This window comes from Onychostruthus taczanowskii, unplaced genomic scaffold, assembly GCF_017590055.1.
Source record: "Onychostruthus taczanowskii isolate IOZ18803 unplaced genomic scaffold, ASM1759005v1 scaffold84, whole genome shotgun sequence".
In the NCBI taxonomy this organism is placed as follows: Eukaryota; Metazoa; Chordata; class Aves; order Passeriformes; family Passeridae; genus Onychostruthus; species Onychostruthus taczanowskii.
Window position 1 is genome coordinate 520860 of NW_024506332.1, and position 26012 is coordinate 546871.

General features: G+C 49.6%; 1 protein-coding gene across 1 annotated transcript in view; it reads right to left on the reverse strand.

The window, feature by feature from the left end:
* DOCK5 (dedicator of cytokinesis 5) overlaps positions 1–25190 on the reverse strand; it is a 73714-nt gene extending 48524 nt beyond the window's left edge. The window contains exons 1-3 of the mRNA XM_041424723.1: positions 25005–25190; positions 9116–9199; positions 3294–3334 (exon numbers count right to left, since the gene is read on the reverse strand). Of these exons, the coding sequence (XP_041280657.1) occupies positions 3294–3334; positions 9116–9199; positions 25005–25047 (168 nt within the window). The 5' untranslated portion in view covers positions 25048–25190. The remainder of the gene's footprint in view (positions 1–3293; positions 3335–9115; positions 9200–25004) is intronic.
* Between the last annotated feature and the right edge of the window lie 822 nt (positions 25191–26012).

Here is a 26012-nt window from a genome sequence, read left to right on the forward strand (position 1 = left end):
CTGCAGCACTTGGCACTGCCAAGGTTTAAGTGCCTTTAAGATCTTTAAGTGTCTTTAAGGGCTTCACCTTTCCCTGGGGCATTATTTCAGAAAAACCTCACCCACTAAAAATAGACCTCTGGTGATTTCCAGCACTTCCAGACTGCTGTGATGGAGGTTTTTTATAAAGGGGACAGAGAAATGATGTTAAAGGACCACAGCTGAACAAGGACACTGAACAAAACCTGCCTGGTGAAGAGTCCTCTCCTGCCATTCCTTCTGTTACCATCTCTAATTAATGAAAACACTTCCCATGCCCTTCACTGGTTGCACCCTCATAAAATCAGTCCCATCCCCAGACCTTGTTCCTGCACCTCCAAGCTCCAAGGCTGTAATTAAACATGGATATGTGGTAATCCACCCTGCACAGATAAGCAAACAAGCTTTTCAAGTGTCAGGGAAAACACTTAACCCATTAAAAAGAGAGCCCAGGCTTCCCTCCCTCTCTGCCACCTCAGAGGGGCAGTTCCTGGGAGGATTTTGACCCTTTTCACAGGGAAGTGCCACCGATTTGAGTTACAGGCACAGTGATGAGGTTATTCAGCTCCAAAGGAGAAATTTCAGCCTAATTCAGTGCCTGGTTTAGCATTAAGAGCCTTGCCTGGGGTTTGAGAGCCCAAAGCCCAGGAGCTGGGTTTGGGTCACATCTCCCCCAGCCAGGGCCACCTTCTGGTGCTCACTGGGGGCTGGAGCTGTTCATGGTGAGCAACAAACCCCCTGCTCCCACCCAGCACAAAAAGAACCTAATTGAAGTTATCTCCCTGTTGTCATCTCCACAATGAACAGGAATGATATCAACTGCTCATATTTCCCTCGAATTTAAAGGTATGAAAACAATCCTCCCTTTGGTGTGGGTGAACGCCAAGGTGCTGACGGGGGCTGCTTGAGTTTTTAGCTCTATAGAAAGGATTATTTGAGATATATTTCATAAACAAAAATACTCCCCATGTTCTTGAGTAAAAAAACTTGCAAAGAAAAGGCAATTTGTGTGAATTTCCAGAGCAGACCTCAATTTGACCTGAGTTATCTCCACAGCTAATTCGTATTAACTAAACCAATTAAAAACTCTCCCCATTTTTGTATTTATTTTGCAGTGGAGATAAAGCCACTGCTGCAATGAAACCCACAGAAATTAAAGAAGTGAAATTAAATGCTGCCAAAACAAAAAATCCCCTCATGTTTCCTTTTTCTCCTCAAATGCCTCCTTCCTCCTTTAGCTTTTAAAAAAAATTCTTTTAATACATACTGCAGGGAAAATAAAATAAACTCCAATCCATTTTAAACCACAACATTTTCCAAACCTATTTTAAGACTTACAGTGGTTAAGCAGAGGAACATGAAAGATTTCTTCTTGTTAAAAAAAACCCAGATTCTGAGGCTGGGATCTGAAAGTTATTCAGAAATAAAAAATGCCAGGAACAAAACTGTCTTTTCACACAGTAATACCATCACGTAGACGTTCTCATTAAATTGAGAGGGTGGAACAAATTCTTGTGGTTTCGTGGCACACAAACACAACTTATTTGTGGCCTGGTGAAATTTCCAATAGGAAATCTTGCTCTGGGTGCACTGGATGATTAGAGCTCATTTAAACTCACTCCCTCTTCTTAATTAAAGCATTGGAGCACATTTCGCGCAGGCTGAACTCGTTACTGCTCAGAGAAAAATCAAATTTGACTCTTTAATGTGCCTTTAAAACAAAGCAACTCCCTGTGGACTTATTTCTTTGAGCAAGGAGCACCTGCTGCAGGACAGTCCTGAGATCCCTGCGGTGCCAGGCGTGTGACACTGCTCAGGCTTCAGGACATGAGAGCTCCTTCCCCACCCTGCTGAGAGCCCAAGGCATGGAGGCCTTGGAGCAGCCGAGGAATTCCTTCTGTGGACCCAGGGATGGCTGGGGCTGTGCCGGGGAGGGCCAGGCTGGGTTTTGGGGAAGCGTTTTTCCCTCAGAGGTGCTGGCACTGCCCAGGGAATGGGCACGGCCCCGAGGCTGCCAGAGCTCCAGGAGCCTTTGGGCCCCGCTCCACGGATGCGCAGGCTGGGATTTGGGGTGTCTGTGCAGGGCCTGGGGCTGCATCAGTGATCCCTTCCAGCCCAGGACATACCATGATGTGGTTTTTGACAAGTCCCATCTCCCCCCACAAGACACCCCTGGTTCTGTGCCTTCCCCTGCTCTGCTCCCCAGGGACTCTCTGGGTGGGGATCAGCCAGCCATGGAGCTCCCACACCACTCCCAGCCCAGCAGAGCTCACCCCTGCCCACAGCTGTGTCCAAAGCCCAGATCTGTGCCCAGCTGGGTTTTCCTGCCCTCATTCAGAGCTGGCACACCACAGGCAGAGCAGGGCCTGGATTTCCAGGTGAGCTGGGCCTCCCAGCCAGCCCTGACACCGTGGCAGTGTGACCTGGGCCAGGCCCTGCTGCCCCAGGGCAGTGCCACCCACAGTGTCACCCTCCCAGTGTCAGACCCCACATCTGCACATCCAGAGCCCCCCATTTCATCACTCAGCTCTGCCAGCCAGAGGCACAGAGCACCCTGCAGAGCCCAGGCTGAGCTCCCCTGCACAGACACAGCCCTGGGTGAGCTCCCCTGCACAGACACACAGCCCCTGGGCACTCACATGCACACACACAGCCCCTGGAAATATTCTTGGAGTCCTCTGTCAGGCTACCCTGTGCTCCCTAGAAAAGCTCCCTCCACCAGCATCTGCAGAAATTCCCAAATTTTTGTTCCTTCTGGAAATGCTGGAATCCTTTTCTGTCCCCTTTTCTCTCCTCTTTACCCCTGAAACCAGAGGCTGTGGGGGATGTTACACAGGAGAGGTGCCAGCACTCCTGGGGGAACCTGGATTTCCAGGCAGCTTCCAGCCCAAGCTCCAGCAGCTTGGCTGAGAGCCAAGGATGTGTGATTTCTGGAATGTTTTCCAGTCAAAACTCTGATATTCCCATTAAATAGAAGCAATGCTGGATGTGCACAGGTCCCAGAGCATCATGATAAAGCAAAACTCCTGTATGGAGATGGGAACAGGTAATTTTGGACGTTCCAGCTGCATTCCTCATGCTTCCAGTGGAGGAATTCCCAACACATGGCTCTGAACTTTCAGCTCAAGGTCACTGATTTCTGTCACTGAGGACAGGACACTGTGGCCAGGAGTCCTGCCTAAGGTTAAGGCAAGAAATGCAGGAGTTTTCAGCACCAGATGGGGTCTGGCAAGGAGTGAAATTAAAATGGGAGTCACACAAAAGTGAGGTCGTACCTTCTTGGATTTATTTCGGAGTGTGTATCCTCGGTACCAGCCTGGCAAAGCAAACACAGATATTTGTATTTAATTATTTCCTGTTGACAGTAATTAAATACAAATTGTGATTCTCACCACCTTTCTACAGAACCAATTTATTGAGCTTTTCATCTGGGATCCACTCCTGGGAAGACACCTCTGTTTGTAGGAGCTGGGCTCCCTGCCCTGGCACAAACCCTGTTTATCAATCCCACCTTGGTAAGATCTAAAGATTGTAAGACAGAAGCAATAATTGTGCTGCCCAGGCCTCAGGAGCAAATGTCTCTGAGAGAACATTTCTCCTCTCTTTGGCACCTGGGTTTTAACCAGGATTTCCATGGAATGGGTTGGGTTAGGAGGGACATTAAAGCCCATCCAAGGAGATTATGTCCAGCTGAGTGGCAGCATCAAGAAGGCAAAGGGGTTTAAGGGAATAATCAGGCAAAGAGGAGAGGAGGCTGATTTCTCTGGGTTTTAAATTTTTTTTATTGTTTTATTGTTGGTCCCCCCAATATTCCTTTATTTGTCAAAGAAGGTTCCATAAAGAACCATGGATCTGACACTCCTCAACCATTAATTAGAGATTAGAATGGTTTAATTCATATTTTATTAAGTATTTTTATGTGCATGTGGTTGTATTTCTATTTATTTGTGTTCTGAAGTGCAGCTTTGTGCCCTTCCTCCAGCAATGGAATGGGGAGGTACCTCCACCTCAAAAACTCCGACATTCCAGTAATAAGTTAGGAGGGAAGAAATTCCATTTCTTTCCACAGCAGGAAAACAAGATTACCCATTGCTCATGGAGCCATGGACGAGGTCCTGGATTAGGGATGAGAAGATTTAGGTTCTATTTTTATCTAAGTTGTCATTAATTGAAGGGGAAAGCACAAATTACTCAGGGTGGGAGACAAAGCTGATGGAATTTACTGGGGGGATTTTGATCCCATTTTACACATTCAGCCCTTTGACAGCACAACTTCCTCCTGTTTCAAAGGGCCCCCTGGCCTTCCCCCCATTCCTGTAAAATATTTTGCAATCATTGCATAAAAGCACGTTGGGCCTGATTGTGCAAAGCTGTTTCTGCAAGCACCTCGTGCAACTTCTGTTGGAATTCTGCTCCCACCTTCAATAACTTTACCCATCACTTCAAAAGGAACATCAGTCGTTGAGCAGTGGTCAATTAATCACATGATTTCTTCTTAAAAAAAAAAAAAAAAACCCCAACCAAAATCTTAAATCTTCAGAGGAATAAGGCTGTTTAAGTGTTTGAGTATTTTCCCCAAGCAGAGATGGGCTAAAAACAGAGAAGGGTTTTGCAGTTGATGAGGACACGGAAAATTTCAGCTGCTCCAACACTCAGACTGAAATCTGAGCAAAAACAAAAATATAAGCAGACTTGTAAAGAAATGACTCAGAGTTTGGGGTTCTTGTTTTGTTGGGTTTTTTTTCATTGATCAAGCCCTCAACTTTACCCTTCACTAAGTGGATTTTATGGAGTATGGAAAAGAAAAATCTAAGGACAACACTCCAGCGATGATCAAGCTCTCCGCAGTGATGCAAGGCCAGGTCACATGTGGGACCACAAGGTCCCTGTTCCTCCTCCTTGGGGCCTCTCCTGTCCCACTGCACTCAGGGCATTGCTTCACCCTCCCCAGGGGTGACTGAAACCAGCAACAAATTCAAGGTAAACTTCTTTTCAGCAGGACCAGAACCTGCCAGGGGTCACACTATGTGAGCACACATTCCTTCTACCCACAGCGTGGCTTTTCCCGCAGCTCCCCTGAAATCCTGCAGTTAACAAGAATGTTAAATCCTGCAGATTGGAAGAGATTCCTCTCAACAGCAGTGTCCTCCCAGCTCCTTGCTCAAGGACAGACTCCCTGCACTGGAGCAGCCTCCCAACTCCTGGAGGCAGCAAGGCTCCCTCCTTTTCCTGGGCTCTGCAGCACGGGAGGCAGGAGGAGCCGCACTGTGTGTCTGCTTGTCAGGGGAAGGAGAAACCTTGTACAAGGAGCTCGTGCCTTTCTGCAGGCAGAGACAGGAGGGGAAAACAAAACCGTGCTCTGCAGTGTGGGACCTGAACTGACAACCCTGGGCTCTGCAGTGGGTTTGGCTGTATTTGTGTAAAAGGAAAAGGGATCCAAGAAAAGAGGGCTGAGAACCCGCAGGTGTCCTACACAGATTGTCACTGGCACATAGAAGCATCTCCTAGAAGCGTTTCCATCCCTGGAAGTTCCAAGGCCAGGTTGGAGCAACCTGGGATAGTGGAAGGTGTCCCTGCCCATGGCAAGGGGTGGGACAGGATGATTTTAACGTCCCTTCCAACCCAACCATTCAGTGGACATCAGCTTGGACTGGAAATATCTGGAACGTTCAGTTCACACTGCTCAGCCTGTGGTTTCCCTCTGACGTCCTTCCCTATGTCCTTTGTCTAAGCTGGAGCTGAATTTCCAGGGGTATCACCCCCTGATGAATCCCTGGCACAGGGGAGCTGCAGGTCAGAAAAATGAATCAATCATCCCCTGTGTTATCCCCTTCTGTTATTCCCCCCCATGTTACTCCCCTTATGTTATCCCCACTGTGTGATCCCCAGTCTTATCACCCCCTGTGTGATCCCCTCTGTGTTATCATCCGCTGTGTGATCCTTCCTCTGTTATCACCCCCAAATCTTCCCAGCTGCACTCACCATCCACCCCAACTGCATCAGCCTAACTTGGAAACTGGGGCTTGGAAAACAAGAAGCAAAGCGTGTTCAGAGCCTCAGCCCCAGTCTGGGTGGGATTTTGGGGTGTCTGTGCAGGGCCAGGGTTGGGCTGGATGATCCCTGTGGGTCCCTTACTCTCAGGATATTTTGTGATTCCAGCCTTTGCAGTGGCAGCAGAACCAAGCAGGGATTTTGCAATTTCAAGAAGTTTCCTAGCACTGTGAGGCAGCACAGGAGCAGCACCTGACTGCAGGAACTGCCCAGAGGATTTGGGAGCCACCTCAGGAGAGGTTTGTGCAGCCCAGAACTGCCCCAAAGTGCACCCAAAATTCCCTTTATTGCCTGTGCCTGAGCCCCCAGAGCAGCTCAGCTGTCTCAGTGTTGTGTCTGGCAGCCCTGGGAGCAGATAACATTTACTGCAAACACCAACCCCAGCACAGATGCCAGGATTGCTGCTCCTGGCAGGAACGTGCCATGGATCCACCTGGATGGATCCCTGCAGAGCCAGAACCCCAGAGCACAGAGAGCTCCCACCTGGGCTCCTGCCAGCAGCAGGAAATGCAGGAATGTTCTGGATCAGGGGAGCAGCAGCCCTGGGGACACACTGGGATGTGCTCCTGAGCACCCTGAGCTGGGCAATGACAGCCACAACACCCAGGGGCTGCTGGACCCAGAGCCTCTGGACAGCCCCAAACTCCCCTGAACCCCCAAGGAATGGCACTGCCAGCCTGGGGAACACCCTCAGCTATGGGCAGGGCAAGGGGAGCCAAGAATGACTGCACAGGGCATCCCCAACCCCAAAAATGACTGCACAGGGCATCCCCAACTCCAAAAATGACTGCACAGGGCATCCCCAACCCCAAAAATGACTGCACAGAGCATCCCCAGCCCAAAAATGACTGCACAGGGCATCCCCAACCCCAAAAAGTAAGTACCAAGGGAATCTCCCAGACCCAAAAAATGCCTTCACAGGGTTTCCTCCTCCCAGCCCCAAAGAATTATTTTATAGGGTATCTCTCAATGCCCAAAAATGATTTCACAGGGCTTGTCCCAACCCCCAAAAATAATTTCACATATTTCACTATTTCACATATTTCCCATATTCACATATTTCATTATTTCACAGGGCATCTCCCAGATCCCAAAAAATGACTCCACGGGGCATCATCCAACCCCAAAAAATTACACCACAGGGCACGTCCCAACCCTCCAAAAAATGACTTCATGGGGAATCTCCCAGCCCCAAAAAATGACTCCACAGGGCATCTCCAGCCTTTCCTCCCACACAGCCCCCGCCCTGGTTCCATGGAAACTTTTCCTCAGTCGAGGCTTGTGTGTCCAGATAAGAGCAGTGATTAGAGGAACAAAACCAGTTTTTATCAGCTCTGGTGGTGAGCACGCAGCATCAGCACGAAAAGGAACAGAAAAAGCCTCTTGTGAGAACATTTATCCTCAAAACCAGAGCTACAGAGAGCTGGGAACACAGCTGAGAGCTGATATCCCAAAAAAAAAGAGATTCAGGAAGACACAAGCTCCTCCCAGGCAGGCAGAAGATCAGATGGGGAGGGGTTGAGGTGATTTTACAGGAAATTAGAGCAGACCCACAGCAGAGTCACCATCTCTGCATCTCCTCCTGTACACTCTCAACTGTCTGGCCTGGATTTCTGGCTGCTCTTGCTGGGAAAAAGGGATTTTTGGTGCCCTGCAGGAATTCTGAGGTGCCTCAGCCACAGATTCCTGCTCCCCACTGATGGCTCAGCATATGGGAACCATCACTTTCCCCTTCACACATGAAAACATTCATGTCTTTCCCAAACTATTCACAGGCAATTTTCTCCTGACAGAGCTCCAAACTGGGAGATTTCAGGCCAAAAAAAGGGTGCCATTTATGTATTCATTCCCTGTTCCTGTCTCTGCTGAACTGATTACAAGAAATAGGGGTTGAACAATGATAACAAAATTAAAAAGAAGGATAAGGAAGTAAATCCCCCCAAATTTTGGCAAGTCCAAGACGCCTCCTCTTCCTGAGGGAGTTTTCCTCCTTCTGCCCTGTGTCTTTTTGCAGAGCCATGTCATAAATCAGTGATTTCTAGAGGGTATTTCCCCTTTTCCCCTCTCCCCCATCACGATCACCCACAGAGGAGTAAAACCACGACAGACTCTGCCAGGACTGGGAGCTGCTCCTGAGAATGGAAAGGGAACAAAGGGCCAAGAAGAAATTGCTAAAGGAGCAGCTCCCTGTTCTCAGTGCTGAGCCAGAGCACAGACTCTGCATTCAAATTGATGCTGCTTGTGGAAATAATTGGATTTATATTTTACCTTTGAGTTTTGGAGAGGGAAGCAGTGACCAGAGCATTCCTTAAAATGATTGAATGGCTCTGTTCCAGTCTTAATATTGAAATCTTTGTCAAAGAGTCAAATTTGATAGGGAGAGTTGAAACACTCAAGCGTCATTTTAATCTTTAAATTAAGAATTTTGTTTACTCTGTGGTTTACATTAAGGTATTATGAAAAATGTCCCAGTGAAGGACTAGGAGAAACAGCCTAAAAAGGGCATGGAGGCTCCACAACTGGAGCATTTTAAGAACATTTAATGCCAGTTTGTGATATTACAACTCAAAACAACCTGAATTATGAAATAATCAGCCCTTCCCTCTCCTTTTCTGTTAGCCACTCAGATCAAGAACTAACTCAGGTTAAGAGCTAGGGGTTTTTTAAAATTATTATTCTTATTTTCCAGCAGAATCAGTTCATCCCATGAGAACAGGTGCCTGGCCTGGCAAAGAGGTGAAAGCAAAGAGGTGAAAAACAGCAGTGAACAGCCAGAACTCAATGTTTCTTTCTCTTTTAGTGCTGCCTTGAGATACTGGTGAAACCTTACCCTGATAAACTCTGCCTGGAACAGCACAGAGATGAGAAACCCTCTGCACTTCTACATTTTTAACACTACTTTAAAAATTAAGAGGCTACAGCAGCCACTACACACCCAATTTGTGCTTTGGGGTGTAAGAGAAGTTGAAAATACCGATCTAAAATTTGAAAAAGAATCTTGATTTGTTCCTATTTTCCTTTCAAACCCCCTGTGAGCTGCACCTACCTTCGTACATCTCCAGGATGTGAACAGTGTCCCCCACCTGCAGGGACAGCTCCACGTCCTGCACGGCCTCATAGTTGTAGATGGCTGAAAAATAGGAAGAAAAGGGGCAAAAGAGAACCATGAGGGAATTAGCTTTGGGAAAAGAATAAAGGGATGCAGTCACCCTGGGTATGGAATACACTGGAAAGGACACCATGGATCTATTTCCAGATTTTATCATGAAGTATCACTAACGGACAACAAAGGTGGGGTTTTACCTTCCAGACAGGCCTGGGACACTTCTGGAGGAGCTGAACATGCCCACTTTGCCAAAAACCTGCCCTCAGAGCTCACCACCCCCTCAGGCACAACAATTCTGGAATTATCAGTTTTTAGTCTTCCTCAGGAGTAACTCCAGCATCAGAAAACATCAGAAATGGGATGTTAATAAAAACCACCCCCATTCCAGACTAAAACACTCCTTTCACAACCAAATCACACTTGTTTGCTGCTGAAGGCTCTGCCCAGCCAAGAACCAATTTTAGCACCAAAACTTGGGATTCTGTGCCAAATTAATCCCTCCCAAAGACAAAGTTAAGCTGGATGCTTATGGGATTTCCAGGGGGAATAGGATTAAGTGCAGAAGCCCACACTCCCGGAGTGCCTTTTCCCTGGGACCTGCTGCAGCTTCACTGGGCAAAGCAGAGCCCTCCCTGGCACCAGGCGAGAAAGTTTAAATTAAATTTGCTTTCAAACCAAGTAAAAAGACATAAAATCAGTGAAATGCTTTGCTGGGTTCAAAGAATTGTCAGCAAAGTCAGAGCAGACCAAACTCAGACCACCTAATTTATTTAAAATACTGATTTAAGAATAGATCACATCCTAAATGCAGCAATGAAATCTTCCCAAACACAAAATTCCCATATTTATGTATCCCTGAGGAAATCCATTGGTGAAGAACCACATTTTTTTTTTAAGAAAACAAAAAAATCACCCGAACATTTTCAGAGGAGAATTCTTGAGACTTCCCAAGGTTTGTGTTTGAGCTCTGGACTGGGACTGAAATAAATAAATAAAAACCAGAGCTCTTCTGCCAGGAAATTCCCATGAAGTGCTCCCACTCCCAGGGGGATGAGGTGCTTTGCCTCCTGGCAGGGCTCCAGCACAGCCTGGGGCTTTCACCACTGGGAATTCTCTTCCAGATCGAAGCTTTCTTCAAAATAATTGGCTACAAATATCCCAGCAGGAGCAGGCTGGGGATGTGCATCCCTGCAGGACCCCTGGTCCCAAGCAGGGACAGCTTCCTCTGCTGCAGGGGTTTGTCCCCAGGGCCCCAGTTTGTGTCACAGACACATGGACAATGCACAGAACCCATGAATTCCACAGGATTACAGGAATTTTACTGGATTTCTGCTCCTGAGAGCTGCTTCCACACTCACCTTCCTCTCCCTCCCCACAAAGGGGCTGGAAATCAGGATTTTAAAGCTGACTGGTGAGCTGGGTGTGCAGCTCTGACACCTTAAAGACCCCAGAACTGCCACAGAAGTAAAAACTCCATTCACATCCTAACAGAAACATTTGGATAATGCTCATGGCCAAAGCTAAACATGAATGTGAAGCGTGGAGTGGTTTGGGTTGGGAGAGATTTAAATCCCACCCAGCGCCAGCCTTGGCAGGGCAGGGACACCTCCCACTGTCCCAGGGGGCTCCAGCCTGGCCTTGGGCACTGCCAGGGATCCAGGGGCAGCCACAGCTCCGTGGGAATTCCATCCCAGCCCCTCCCACCCTGACAGCCAGGAATTCCTCCCCAGCATCCCATCTAACCCATCTCTGGCAGTGGAAGCCATTCCCTGTGTCCTGTCCCTCCATCCCTTGTCCCCAGCCCCTCTCCAGCTCTCCTGGAGCCCCTTCAGGCCCTGCAAGGGGCTCTGAGCTCTCCCTGGAGCCTTCTCCTCTCCAGGTGAGCACCCCCAGCTCTCCTTTCTCAAGGTGAGCATTCCCAGCTCTCCCTGGATCTCTCCCTCTCCAGGTGACACTCCCAGCTCTCCCTCTCCAGGTGAGCATTCCCAGCTCTCCCTGGATCTCTCCCTTCCCCAGGTGAGCATTCCCAGCTCTCCCTGGATCTCTCCCCTCTCCAGGTGACATTCCCAGCTCTCCCTGGATCTCTCCCCTCCCCAGGTGACACTCCCAGCTCTCCCTGGATCTCTCCCCTCTCCAGGTGACATTCCTAGCTCTCCCTGGATCTCTCCCTCTCCAGGTGGCACTCCCAGCTCTCCCCTCTCCAGGTGACATTCCCAGCTCTCCCCTATCTCTAGGTGACATTCCCAGCGCTCCCGGCCCTGCAGAGGGGTTCCAGCCCTGGATCACCCCCAGTTCCCCTCTGGCCTGGCCCCTCCAGGTCCCTGTGGTGCTGCAGGGCTGCCACACCCAGGGATTCCCACACACAATCCCCACATGCCCCGGCTTTTTCTGGGACAATCACTCATTATACAAATACCAGGCTGCATTTTTCCCATAAACTGCTGCCCAGGGAAAGGTGGGTGGACACAGCCCCAGCCTTTCTGTGGGAACACAGAGTTAATTCAGCCCAAAGAGCACCAGGGAGGACGCAGCCGTTCCTTCCCCTTCCCAAAGATCACAGCAGCCACAAGACAGAGCTGACCCCTGCTCTCCCCTTGCCTGCTCCACCAGGCAGGTTTCACATCCCAACATGCAGCATTTACAACCTGGAGGAACTCCCACATCAAAAAAAAAAAAAAACCAACAAAAAAAGTCAATTTTATCTTTCCTTGCCGTGCCAGACTGAACTAAGCCAGAACAGAGGGTCACTGTCTGAAACGTCCTCCCTCGTGCTCTTGTACAAGATTATAAAAGACAAATTGCTGGCATATTTTCCCTGGGAACTTTGCTGGTTGCAAGTGATGTTTCCTGCTGCTGGAAGTCCGAGCAGTCCTCAGCCATCCCATCTGCAGGGATTTGTGCTCTGAGCCCCCTCCGTGACCTCTCACTGACTTGAAAGGAAAAGGAAGCTTCACAGCACAAACATGGGCATGGTGTGGAAAAATAAAACCCCTTCACTTAAATCCTGACAGAGCAGCAAGAAAGGAAGAAGGAAAAATAATACAGGGACTTTTGTATTCAAATTTGCAGCAATATCTGAAGTTAAGTCTTTTTGCTCCGAGCTAAACTTCAGCTGTGATTTTGTCCTTTGAAATTCACTTCAGAGTGCTGATCCTGCTCCTTTTATCATCCCAGATGAAAAGCAGCACTGAAATTGAGGAAATTTAATCCAAATAAGGAGGTAGGGGTGGAAAACACGAGCCTGGGTTTGTTTAATGATCATTTCTTCGAGCACAACCGGCGGCAACATCTCATTGTGTCTGGTTTAGTGCTTCAGTTTGGTTAAAAGGTGAAGAATGTGTTTTCCAAGTGCACCCAGCCTATGGAATCCATCAGGATTGGAAAGGGCAGCAGATAATTCCATGAGCAGTTGATTTTATGGCACAGCCAGGGCCAGAAGGTGAAGATAAGCAGCAATTTTCATGCTCCAGGGCAGAGGGTGACTCCTCAGCGGGGCTGGAGGAGGAGCCCTGAGGGCATTGCACAACCTCGGGGGATGCTCTGCCCCAAAGTCACCCCAAACCAGGGACTGCACAGCGGCAAAGGGAAGCTGGCAGAGCCTGGGCTCCCCAGGGCTCAGGAGGGTGGCTCAGGGAGCAAGTCTGGCCCTGTCACTGCCCTGGGCCACCAGCCCAGCCATGGCACCCCCGAGTCACGGCACCCACAGCAGCACCCGCACAGGACACGGCCTCAGCGCCAGGCACGGCACAAAAAAACAAAAGTACAGCTCTACTGCAGGTGAAAACCCCCAAAACACACTTTAAATCCCACAGAGCTCCTCTTCGTGCAAGAGCCCCGGGAGAAGCCTCAGTGTGCAAGAGGTCTGTGAGCAGCTCATGGAAGCTGGGCTCGGTGGGACCAGGGACAGATGTGGCGTTTCAGGAGGAATGGCTTCAAAGTGACAGAGGGGAGGGTTAGGTGGGATATTGGGAAGGAATTCCTCCCTGGAGTTCCCACAGAGTGTGTGGCCCTATCCCTGGAAGTGTCCAAGGCCAGGCTGGAGCAGCCTGGGATAGGGGAAGGGGTCCCTGCCATGGCAGGGGTGGGACGGGATGAGCTGTTAAGTCTCTTCCAACCCAATCATTCCATTATTCCATGCTTCTGTTAATTCCATTTTGCCCACAGATTCATTCCTATTCAAGACTGCCCTAAAGGCCAAGCTGGGCTAAAACGCCTCAAAATGCAAAGAGAAGCAAGCAGCAACTGTCACACACAATTTCTGTGTAACTCAGATCAGAAGGAAATGGAATCTTTCCCTCCACGAGGGCACTTGAAATGTGCATTACTGGCCTGGAAAACAGAGCCCCTGCAAGATCCATTATCTCTGAGCTGGCTCTGAACCCCCCCTGCCCCACCCAGCACAAAGACACAACAACCCTGTCCAAATGCCACGTCCTGCTCCCCCTGCCCTCCCCTCTGCCAGCAGGGGCTGGGGCTGCTCCCCCGAACAAAGGATTCCATTCAGGGCCCTGCAGGAGCTCATTCCATCCCTCAGCCCCACACCAAACCCCACAGCACAGAACCAGAGCGATCTGATCTCTGCTGCAGCACTCAGGAATGGCCTTTCTGCAGGACAGCCCCGCTCGGAGGAGCCTGGGATGGTCCCCGGTGCCAAGATCCAGCCAAAAACACAGTGGCTTTATTTAAAAAACAAGGAACTACCCAAGGAATTAATTCTTCAGAGGAACAAAGTCTTTTTTATGTATGGAGCAAAAACATTCTGGTAACTTCCCAGGAATTTGTGTCTGACAAACTGAGAATGGCATAATTAAGATTTAGATGTCAGGCTACTTTTCTGCTTCAAAATAAAAAAAAATAATTCATGGTTCAACACTGGGAATACGGACATTTAGTCACTGTTATGAAAAAATTCCCACTCTTGGATGGTGGTTGCTGCCATTCAGACCAACTCCAAAAGTTCTGAGTGAGTGCTGAGCATTTGGGATGTCAGTGACTCAGATTTAATGGGATTATGCAGCTGGAAATGCTTTCATTAACAGCCACCCTTAGACAGCAGAGTCCAGCCTCTGAGGAGCTCAGGTGGACTATCCCTGCCCAGGGAATGAGAGGCTCTTTAAGGTCCTTTCCAGCCCAAAATCCCTGGAATTCTGTGGGTTTATGACTTTAGCACCTTGTGCACTCACTGGTCCAGGCTGACCACACACAATGAATGCACTCAACATTTTTAAACTGGGTTATCTCAAAAATGAGCATTAAATCATCTGGGCAATGACATCAGCTGCCTCTGCAGGAGGATGGGATGTGCCCTTTCTAATCTGGGTGCTGTAACTGCTGGGTTTTCCATTCACCCTCTCTCTGGGAACCAGGAGAAGAGCAGGAAGAGCCACTGCCCTCAAGAGGCTTCCAACACTTCCAACCTCAGACTGCTCCAGGAGCCAAACCCAAATGAGTGTGTCCCCTGCTCACCTGCCAAGGACAAGGACTCGATGCACACCTGATCAAAGCCTGAAAGATGTCCCTGATTTCCCCTGAATAATGGATTATCTTGGAGTGAGCCCGGCAAATAATCAGAGGTTTTGCAGATTCTGTCCTGACCAAACAGCCCAAATGGAACTGATTCCCAGATCTGGGAGCAGGGAAGGCTTCCAGCCACGCCCTCGTCATCTCTGGACTAATCCTGTCTCACTCCCCATCCGGGGCTGGATCAGATCCTGGGCTCAATGCTTTAATCTCCTAAAGCCTGGATTGCTTTAGGAAAAACAACCTCACAGCCCAGCCCATGGGAATGGGGAGGCTTTCCCAAGGTCACACAAGGGCTCCCATGGGATGATCCCATGGTCTCTTATGGCTTTAAACACCCCCAAACCCACAGGCAGCTCCACAACAGAGCTCTGGAGCAGGGACAAATGAGTCCCTGGATTTTAATTACAGCTTCCCAGATCCAGATCAGGCAAACTGAGATCTCTCGGAACTGCTGAAGCACGAGATACCCTGATTGTAAGGAAAAAAAAAGAGATAATATCTGTATTTTCATGTCTGCAGAATCCCCAGCAGTTGCCTTACCCTCAAATATTTGTTGCAACGTGTTTACACCACGGCATCTATGTAAAAATAAAGACTATTCACTTCTCAGAGTGCATCTGAACTGCACACAGGACACAGATACACCCTAAACACCCAGATTTGGGCACCAGCACAATTTCACCCCAGCACAAACTGTTTTGTCTCTGAGAGTGCTGGGGGTGGAAGGAGCCAAACTTCAGCTGCTCCCGTGCTCTGACCCTCACAGACACTCTGGTTTATTTTCCACTCAATGAATACTCACACACAAACCTTTTGCTGTGTCATTTTCTTCACTGGCCTCTCCATTTCCTTTATTATTTTCACTCTGAAGGGCCCTTGGGGGTTTTAAGCTCAGATAAGGAATTAATCTACATGAGCTGTCTCAGCTCCTGTCTGGAGCAAGAGGGAGTGCTATGAGCCAGAGGAGAAATAAATCAGTGATGCCAGTGGAGGAGCCAAGCTGCTCCTGAATTCACAGTACCCAACCAGATCTAGGCCATGATTTCAGAAAAAGAACAAACCAAAACACCCAGACCTGCAATTCCAGTCCCCTTGGAACACCAGGAAATGTTCCCTTTGCAGAGACACAGCTGGAAAAACAGCCTGCAAGCCTCTTGTAACACTTCTGTAAATTTTATCAGGTTTGATGCATCTGTTTGTGGTGCTTCTCAGGGTTTGGCCAGGAAGGGTTGGGCCAGATGATCCTTGAGGTCTCCTCCAATCTGATCTTCCCTGATCCTGTGATTCCCCAGGCTGTGGTTTGGGGAATGCCCCAGCTTTTGCTCCCAGTGCATCCCAGTGAGAGCAGCACCTCCCTGAAAGTGTCTGAACATGAAAAGGAGAGAGACATAATGAAGCATAGCCTCAAACAGTTTTGAAGGCTGCAGTGTTCCAGGTCTGGTGATCCCTGCCAGGCATCCTGTCAGGGTTCAAGGTGCTGATGTTATTGTCCTCCAAACCCTGCAGCTTTGCTCTGCCTCTCTGGGATCCCAGCACCAACACCCAGACTGAAGGATCAGTATTCCCCCAAAAATGCATTAAAACACTTCAAATAATCTCCCTGACCCCATGCAATTTCTCCAACATGACCACAAAACAAACGGCCTGTGGTTTTCAGGGGCAGAACCTGGTTTGTGCTCAGCTCAGCTTGTTGGCATCACTGCAACTCAACACACCTCAACTATTATGGTTTTCCTTTGTTCCTTTGGACAAAGAGACTTGGGAGAACACAAAGCCATTCTTGGGGCTGTGTCCTCCACAAGAAGGAGTTTATACCCCACAGGACCGTGGCACTAATTCTGATTTAGTAACTGCACACCCCTACCAGCTCTGAAATCCAACTCCACAAAAGCAACCTCTGGTTTAATTTTCATTTTTACAGCCTGTGAAGATGCAGTGTTTGTTTATAACACCCACACAACTGCAACTGGATTTTACCAAGTCTGTCTGTAATTACCTTTTTTCCTCCAAGCTGAAAGTGCAATTTTTGCTTGGGTACTTTAAGTACAACAAAATAACTTTTCCAATGAAATTTTCTGGCAGATTTGTAAAAGCAAGACCCCACAATTCCATAAATTGGACTGCTCAGCTCATTTCCAACTTGAAAGCATGTGGCACTTTCAAAAGAATTAATTGAATTTGCCACTGGCTTGAAATTACTGTCCCAGTTCTCACTGGGCAAAACATCAAAGCAGGAGTAGGAAAACTTGGAAATGCCCCTGCCCAGAGCTGAGAGTGCTCCCACCCTGAGTGCTCCCACCCTTAGCTCTGAGTGCTCCCTCCCTGAGCTCAGTGCTCCCACCCTGAGCTGAGAGTGCTCCCACCCTGAGCTCTGAGTGCTCCCACCCTGAGCTCAGTGCTCCCACCCTGAGTGCTCCCACCCTGAGTTCTGAGTGCTCCCACCCTGAGCTCTGAGTGCTCCCACCCTGAGCTGAGCACTCCCACCCTGAGCTCCACTGTTTGCACACTGCAGGGGCAGGCAGGGGGCAGAATGAGGGGTTTAAGAGCGAAACATTCGGGCACAGGGTCCAACAGTGCCTGTGGGCTGAACTTCACCAGAAAGTCCCCTGAGCTCAAACTCCAGCCTGTCCCTTGCTGGCATCAACACAAGCAACAGCAAACCCAGGCTAAGGCTGAGGGACTCCCCTTGGCAGCTGCTGACAAACCCCCCGAGTCAAACCTGGGAATTTGTAACAAGGGCTCCAACACCTTCCCCTGGACAGCCAGGCTCAGGAGGAGACAGAGCAGCTCTCCCACGGTTTGAGGAAAGAACTCGTAGTGTGGCTGAGCCCATTTGCAGAAATTTGGGATTCAGGGCTGAGGAAGATTTTAGCTCCACTAAACCCTTTATGGAAAGCTCAGAGCTCTCTGGAGCTGGCAGGGGTAACACAAGGAGAATTTCTGACATGCAGAACAACAGGATTGCAATTCTGCACCTCCAGTTCTGCTCACCCAAGGTGGACTTTGGGGCAGATTTACCTTCCCTCAATGGCCTGGGGCTCACTGATCCCATTCTGCAGAACAAAGCCCACCAGAGAACGGGCACTGCACAGACAGACTGGTTCACAGCTTCTCATTTCCAGAGAAATGCAAATTCCAAGGCATTTTTCTCTTGCCACCTATCCCAGGGAACAAGAAATGGGGGAACAGGATTAAAATGAGGAGCAGAAAATCTTGGCAGGGAGTGGGGTGTCTTACACTGGAAGTAAAAAGCCAAACAAGAATGTTGATTCCTTTGTTGCCAGGAAGAATGAAGAACAAACTGCTCCAAAATTTGCAGTAAGTTTTAATTAAACTGCCTGAGATGTCAGGAGATGAAGAATTAACCACTGAAGCCTTCCCTACTTTATTCCTTTACATCAAACTCTGTCTCTCTGCAGCTTGAAGCCCCCATGGCATTGTCAGAGTAGGAGAATGGAACTGCTGCAAGAATCAGGTGAAATAAGCCAAAAAATAATTTAAAAAAATTAAAAAGACATTTTTCCAGAACTAACTGGCCACTATTTGTCCATGACATTCTGAGCCACTCTTAGAACTTCAGAACTTTGGAGCTGAAGCCATAAATGTCTTTATTGCATGGAAGATCAAAGTTCCAGACTTCCCAAGAGCAGGAATCGTTATCTCCACTGCACCTTAATGAACTTTTGGCTCAGACTCAGCACCCTCCAGGACAAGGGGCTCTTGGATTGCACCAACACCTCCCAAAAATTCAGTGTCAGTGAGCACAGAATGCTCCCCACAGCACGAGCAGCACTGCTGGGTTTGGCTGTGTTCTGTGACAAGGTGCCAGACACCATCTGAACGAGGCTGCCAGAGAATGAATCCTTTAAATGCTGCTTCCCCCTCAGTCCAGGGAGATCTCCCTGGGAAGAACAGCCTGTACTGCACCAAAAAGACATTTTTATCATTTTAGCAACTGCTCCAACTAAAACTCTGCAACATCATCACTTTATGAAGGCAACCACGGACTGCCAGCCCAAAAAGCTGTTCAGTAACTTGTATTTATGGGCTGGTTTTATTAGCACAGGTTTGCTGGCAAATTCACCCAAATCCATGGCAGGAATTCAGGCATTCAGGCATCAGCAGTTAAATGCACTGGACCTGAAACATCCCCTCAGCTCCAGCAACAAGGGGAAAATGTGTTTATGGCTGTGGCTGATGTGGTCATGGCTGTGTCTTTAATGTCCTGGCAGAAACAGGACTTTTTTCTTTAAAAGCAATAGTTGAGAGAAATGTCCTAGTGGTCAAGTGAAGTGCAAGCTGAAGAGCAAAAAATGTAGATTTTCAATTAAAGTCTGCAGGTAGAAGGGGTGTGCATTTTTCAAAGCTGAATGATAAGGATTATTACACATAGTAATAATCCTAATAATCCTAATAAAATATTATACATTAGTACCCTGTCACTGTTTCTTGACCAATATATTTACGTTTTTCTCAATTCCTGAGTGTTTATGTCGCTTTTCCTCGCGTAACTCGCATTTGCAGTTGTGCTGGCACATACAGTCCCTATGCCAGAGGAAGAACCACAAGAGCAATGAAGATCTGGTGTGAAATTCAGCACTGGTCCCACACCCAGCTCGGGGGGAGGTTGGTTCCTGTGATCTCTTGACACCTCAGAACAATTAATCCACATTTAATCACCAGCACAGAGCTCAGCCCAAGCTCCAGAAGCACCCAAGCTCTGGATGCCTCTTTAGAGCCTCCATAAAGGGATTTAATTGCTCAAAAAATGAACTGTGGGACAGTTCCTGAATGCCAAGCTGATGTCAGTCAGAAACTGAAGCACCCACAAGTCACAAAACACTTGGGGAAATATTTCTTTTCAAAGTAAGAGCAAGATAAGGAACATTGACAAGTCTTGTTCATGGCAGTGAGATGCCTTTGAAGTCCACACGATTAATTTCACAGGGAATGACTTAAGCAAGAGAGTAGAAATCAGCAAAAATAAGAGAAGACAGACCCTGGCTAATATGGATTTAAAAAAAAATAGAAAGGAGTATGGAAACAAGAAGCAGCACAGCCAAATTTCACATCAAATCAACTGCAGACACAGCAATAAAAGTTGGGAAACTAGATCAGAAATGAAGTGTCATCTGCTGGGAAGATTCATTCTTTGCTGTTGACAATGCCAAGGGTTTGCTTTTCCCCACTGGGAATTCTGTTGGCATTGCCATCAGAGGATTTTTAGCCATAAATGATAACAAAGCAGGCGAAATGAGCAGAGTGTTTGTGTCCATAGGAAGGAGGATGAGCAGCTCTAAGCAGGAATGGGGGGAATGGCTTTTCCATCCTCTGGAGCCCCTGCAAGGAACCAGAGGCACAACAGGGGACGTGAGCTCCAAGTCAGAACAGGAATGGTGGGGGAAAAGCAAGGAACAAGTTGAGACAAATATGGATTTTGCCCTAATTTGACAGGATGCACAACTCCCAGCAGTGTGGAGGGCTTTGATCCCAGACTGTCTGTGGGGAGAGCTCTGCAGGTGCCTGGAATGGGGACAGGGAGCCAGGAGTTGATGGCTCAGCAGCCCAGCAGCCCAGGTGATGCCTTGAGTTTTAGCTTTTATATTTTCCAGATCCTGAAAACTCCTAACTCTGAGCTCCAGAGAGAGTGTCAGTTACTGTCTTCACATTTTGGACACACAGAACAATCCCTCCAGGCCTGAGATCCAAGGACATTCTACTGCCTCAGGCCCCAAAAGCATCAACAGAAGTGAACGGGGAACAAACTGGGGGTAAATGACTTCATGACCTGAAGCTGTAAGTGGACAATTAAACCCTGATATGTAAATGGACCAAACTTATACCTGTCTAAAAACTCATGAGCACTGTGCACCTTGGAGGCTTCTGACTGCCCACGGTGAAGCCTTTAATATTATTTATTATTAATATTATTATTTATCATTATTATTCTTATTAATATATTTATTATTTAAAAATACCCACTTAAACTCTGTCTAGCCCCTGTTCTAGGCAGCCACTCCAAGGCATCACAGGAGTCACCACAAACCAAACCACAGTGAGCAGACCAGGTCCTGCAGCTCCCTCCCTGCTCCATCAATCCCCCAGGGCTGGCAGGCCCTGCTTGGTGTTTGAGGAGCTGCTGCCATTCCTGAGCCATGACTGGAACCAACCACCAGTGGGATGCCACAAAGAAAAGATTTCAATGCTTATTTTCAAATAAAGCAGCTCAATGCTCTGCTCCTGCCAGCCAGGGCAGGTGCCAGGGGTGGGAGAGGCCACCAAAACCTGGCAGGGGTAATTCCAGGGTAATCTCCCAGGTCTCACCACACAAACTTGGTGGAACAGCCACACTGCCCCAAAAATGAGGGTCAAGGAATCATGGAATGTCCTGAGCTGGGAGGGACTCACAGGGATTGCTGATCCAACCCCAGGCCCTGCACAGACACCCCAAAATCCCACCCTGGGCATCCCTGGTGTCCAAAAGCTCGTGGAGCTCTGGCAGTCTCGTGCCCAGCACCCTCTGGGGGAAGAACCTTTCCCAAAATCCAACCAAAATCCCCCTGGCACAGCTCCAGCTGTTCCCTCAGGACAATGGAATCCCCCCAGCCCTCCCAGTGCATCCAGGTGCAAGCCACCACCTTCACCAAAATGCAAATTACTCTGGTTTTCACATCTCAGAGCTCTTCCATGCAAACCTGAGTTAGTAATTCCTGATTCTGGAAGCTCAGATTTGTGTATTCACTGAACAATTGGTGCATTTTCAGCTCAGGCTGCACAAGGATGAATAAACACTTCACATCCTGTTGGTTCATAGTCAGAGGGGCCACAAGAACCTGGTGTGCTGATCCATCACCACTGCAGACACCTGGAAAGCAGCCTGGCCCCAAAGCCAGCAGTGCCACTGCCACTCCTGCTCTGCTCTGAGCTCGGCAGCTCCTGGCCCAGCACTGCCACTCCAGCAGAAAGGGGGCAGGAAAAGGGACCTGGTGGCTTGTTTACAATGGATTTATTACACACTAATTTCAGATTCCACAGACTCCAGGTTCTCTCACTCCATTAAGTCTTCAGGCCACAAAGGGAAGAACAGCTGATGAGCAATGACAGAATTGCTTTTACAACCCAGGTGCAGCACTTGAGTTAAAGTGCAAATCCAGGTTACTGCCAGCAGAAAAAGAAAGTAATTACATTATTGGTTCCTTATGCTTGAAGTTAATAATTTTTAAACAAATAGATAAGGAAAGGTAAAAGTCTTGGGAATTCACTAAGGTATTCTTTCCCTCAGAGCAGTTTTTTGACTGGAAGGAGTCTTTGTGAAAGGATTTCTGCAAATGACAACTCCTTTTTGAGAGAAACACATGAGCACAATAGGTTATTTTGTTCAGTGTGGCCCAAGAACTGATCAGCTTCCCATGAAGATGCTCCTTCAGTCCAACATCAGAGGAGAAGCCTGTGGCAAGGAGGCTGTGGCAGACCCAGCAGACCCTGCAGCTCGGGGAGGAGATGCTGCCTGTGAGCTGAGCCGTGGTGCTTCTGTCCCTCCCAAATCCCATCTGTCACTTGGTTGGGAACTCACTGCGAGGGAGAAGCTGCAAGAGCTGCAAGCTGCTTGTCTCTCACGTTTGCTTCCCTAAAAACTGCAATTCCCAGTTTTGCCCTCCCTGCTGCTGCCACTCCAAACTCAGCTCTCTGCCATCTGTGGAGAAGGGAGCCCTCCCCAGTTTAACCAGTTCAGGGCAGAACTAAACCCAGCAAATCCACTGGAACTCACAATGCATGATCTGTAACATCTAACCCAGGACAGAAACCCTTCTGAAGGGCAGAAATCAGACAAGTGACACTGAATCACACGGCTGACTTCCTGGAATTCCCCACTTCATTGCCATGACTTCCAGGGTCTGTTTTAAATAAATCCAAACAGCTCTACGAAGTTTCCAAAGCAGAGATCACCAGCAGCTACAACCTGGGTGCTCTTTTGCAGAATCCTAGACTATTTAGGGATGGAAGGGACCTCTGGAGTTCATCCAGTCCAAGCCCCTGCCCAGGCAGGGTCAGCTGGAGCAGGTGACACAGGAATCATCCAGGTGGCTTTGGGATGTCACCAGACATGGAGATTCCAGGCCCTCCCTGGAGCCTTCCAGGGCTCTGCCACCTCCACAGAAAAAGTTCTTCCTCATGGTGAGGTGGAACTTGTGTTTTGTTATGACTGGGAAGGCTCTGGCACCACCCTGGCACCCTTTGGAGATGTTTGTATGGATTGGTGAGACTCCCCCTCAGTCTTTTCTTTTCTTTCTGAACAAGAGCTGTGCCTTTGCACTTCATGCCTGGCTGGGATTTGTCACCACCCCACACAAAGCAGGGCATTCCGTCCTTGCAGCCACTTCAGCACTGGTACAGCCCCAGCCCAAAAGCCCAAACCTCCCTCTCAAACCTCACCAACCCCTGCCAGGTGACCCCAAAGCAGGGAGAGCTGGGCCCTCGAGCGCAGCACGGGACACACTTGCAGATGAGAAACTCACCAAGTCTGCAAACACCAAACTGACAAAATTACAGTGCAAGTGAGTCAAACTCTGACAAACTCTGACTCTTTGTCAAAGTCTGACAAAGCCAGGCAGTGCCTAAATAATTCTGCCACTGCCTGTGGATCAACTTTATCAATCCTGGCTGCAAATTAAACCCCAGAGCTGTACAGGACAGCCCCCATGTCACTGGGGGGGAAAAAACACCTTTCTTTCACCCAGCTGATCACCCAGGAGCCACAGGGTACATCCCACCACACACTTTTTGGGTGGAAACATGCAGGAAGAGGCATTTTTTCCCTCCACCCTGCTTACTGTCAGGCCAGTGCCCTTTCTGGGAGGGGAGCTGTCACAAGGAGCAGCTGGCTGAGGCCAGCACGGAAAACTCACCCCGGAAGGTAATAAATAAAAGGGGAAGTCAGAGGAGTGCCTCTGATTCATCTGCTGCCCAAGGCCATTCGGAGCTGGGGAACAGCCTGCTCAAAGGTGTGCTCAGAAAACACCAGCACAGCAGTCAGCCGGCAGGATATGGGTTATCTGATCATCCACCGAAGTTTGGGAGTTACGGGTGCCCGCAGCAATCTCAGCGGGCCGTGTACACACTTCCATGGATAAACAGCAAGAAACAAAGTTCAGGGTGTCAGCACTCCACACCCTGCCAGTTACCTGGAGAAACCAGATAAGGCTGTGCGGTGTAAAATGTCTCTGCAGCTCCTGCGAGGAGCTGAGCTGCCTCCCTGCACAGCCACTCTGAAGTGCTCAAATTCGCTGTGAAAATCATGCAGCGTGAGGTTTTTCACCTTCAAACTCACACGCTGAACACCCTCATGGGAGCTGGGGTGATGAACACTTTGCAAGCACGAAATTGGTAATTTTTTCTCACATTGAGAAGTCCAGTGCTGAGCACCAGTGGCACAGAAGATCACTCTTAGTAACATAAATCACCAAAAGCTCTGTGTCATAAGTGGCTTCCTGCCAAATGTTCCCTGCCCAATTCTCACCACCAACCCCAAAACTGTGGGTTTAAAACTCTCAAGCAAAGCGGAATTTTATCAGCAACACCACAGAGTTCTGTTCCTGTTAGATACAAGTGAGCCAGCACTCAGAAAAATCCTTTTTAAACAGGGGACAGAGCAGGAGGTAAAAGGTGTCAATCACAGAACCATGGAACGGTTTGGGTCGGAAGATCCTTAAAGCTCCTCCAGTTTCACTTCTGCCATGGGCAGGGACACCTTCCACTATCCCAGGCTGCTCCAAGCCCAGTCCAACCTGGCCTGGCATACTTCCAGTCAAGCTTTCCCCATCCCTCACCCTAAATCCAGATCTCCAGCCGCTGGCAAAGACGTCACCCTGAGCCCTCAATTTGCCCATGACACCCTCTTTATCCTTTCCAACCACATCTCCTTCCAGGCACACCAGCAGGCAAATTTCTTCTGCTGTGCTAGAGCTTTTTTCAGCGTAAAACATGCTGGAGAGGCAAAACGATAAAAGTCATCCCCGAACTTTGACGGATTCCTGGAGAACAGCGCCGGACACACAGCCCGATGGATTCGGGGAGCGGGCACCGGCGGAGGAGCGGAAAGGGATGCGCAGAGCACGAACAGGCTCCGGGAGGGGATGGGAGAGAAAGGAAAGGAAGGGACAGAAGGAAAAGGAGGGAAAGGGACGGGATGGAAGAGAAGGGATGGGACGGAGTGGGAGAGAAGGTACGGAACAGAGGGAAGGCACGGAAAGGGGGGAATGGGATGGGAAGGGGCGCAGAGGTCCGGGGCATCCCGGCTGGCACTCACCGACCCCGTACTTCTCTCGCTTGGTGGGGATCCAGCGAGCCATGCCGGCGGGTCTGGGGATCCCGGGGCCCCGGGGGGCTTAGGGGGCTCGGGGGCTTTCGGGGGCTCGGGGCTTGCTCAGCGCCGCGCCTCGCCCGCCGCAGCCCCGCGCTGGAGCCGCGGGCCGGACGCCCCGGGCTGCTCAGCCATGCCCCGCTCCTGGCCCCGCTCCTGGCCCCGCTCCTGCCTCCCGAACTCGATCCCAAACACGCTCCAAAACTCCCCAGCACACGCCCAACTTTACAGCCGCCCCCGGCGCGCCGAGCACAGGAGAGGGCGGGGAGAGCGCGGCGGGAGGAGGAGGAGGAGGAGAAGGAGGAGGAAGAGAAGGAGGAGGAGAAAGAAAAGAAGGAGGCGGCTCTCCCGGCCCCCGGCATCACCTGCCCCGCACGGCCTCGCCCCGGGACCGGGACACGGCCAGAGCGGAGCGGCAGTGGGGCTGCGCTCGGGACTGGGCCGGGACTGTGCCGGGACTGAGCCGGGACTGGGCCGGGACTGAGCCGGGACTGAGCCGGGACTGTGCCGGGACTGAGCCAGGTCGTGGGTTCGGTATTGCTGCTTCAAGATTTGGGGTGCGAGCGTGCAGAAATGGCCCCGCTGTCTCTGGAAATGAGGGGTTTCACTGTCAGCCAGAGCGTGGGGATCAGGGAGAGGTTGTGGATCAGGGAAAGGTTGAATACCAGGGAAAGGTTAGATTTTGGGAAAGGCTCTTCCCCAGGTGCTGGCACTGCCCAGGCTCCCCAGGGAATGGGCACGGCCCCGAGGCTGCCAGAGCTCCAGGAGGGTTTGGATAGCGCTGCCAGGGATGCCCAGGGTGGGATTTTGGGGTGTCTGTGCAGGACCTGGGGCTGGGCTGGATGATCCCTGTGGGTCCCTTCCAGCTCAGGATATTCTGGGATTCTGCAGAATCACGGCATGGTTTGGGTTGGAAGGGACCTTCATGCCCATGTCATCCCAGCCCTTCCACCA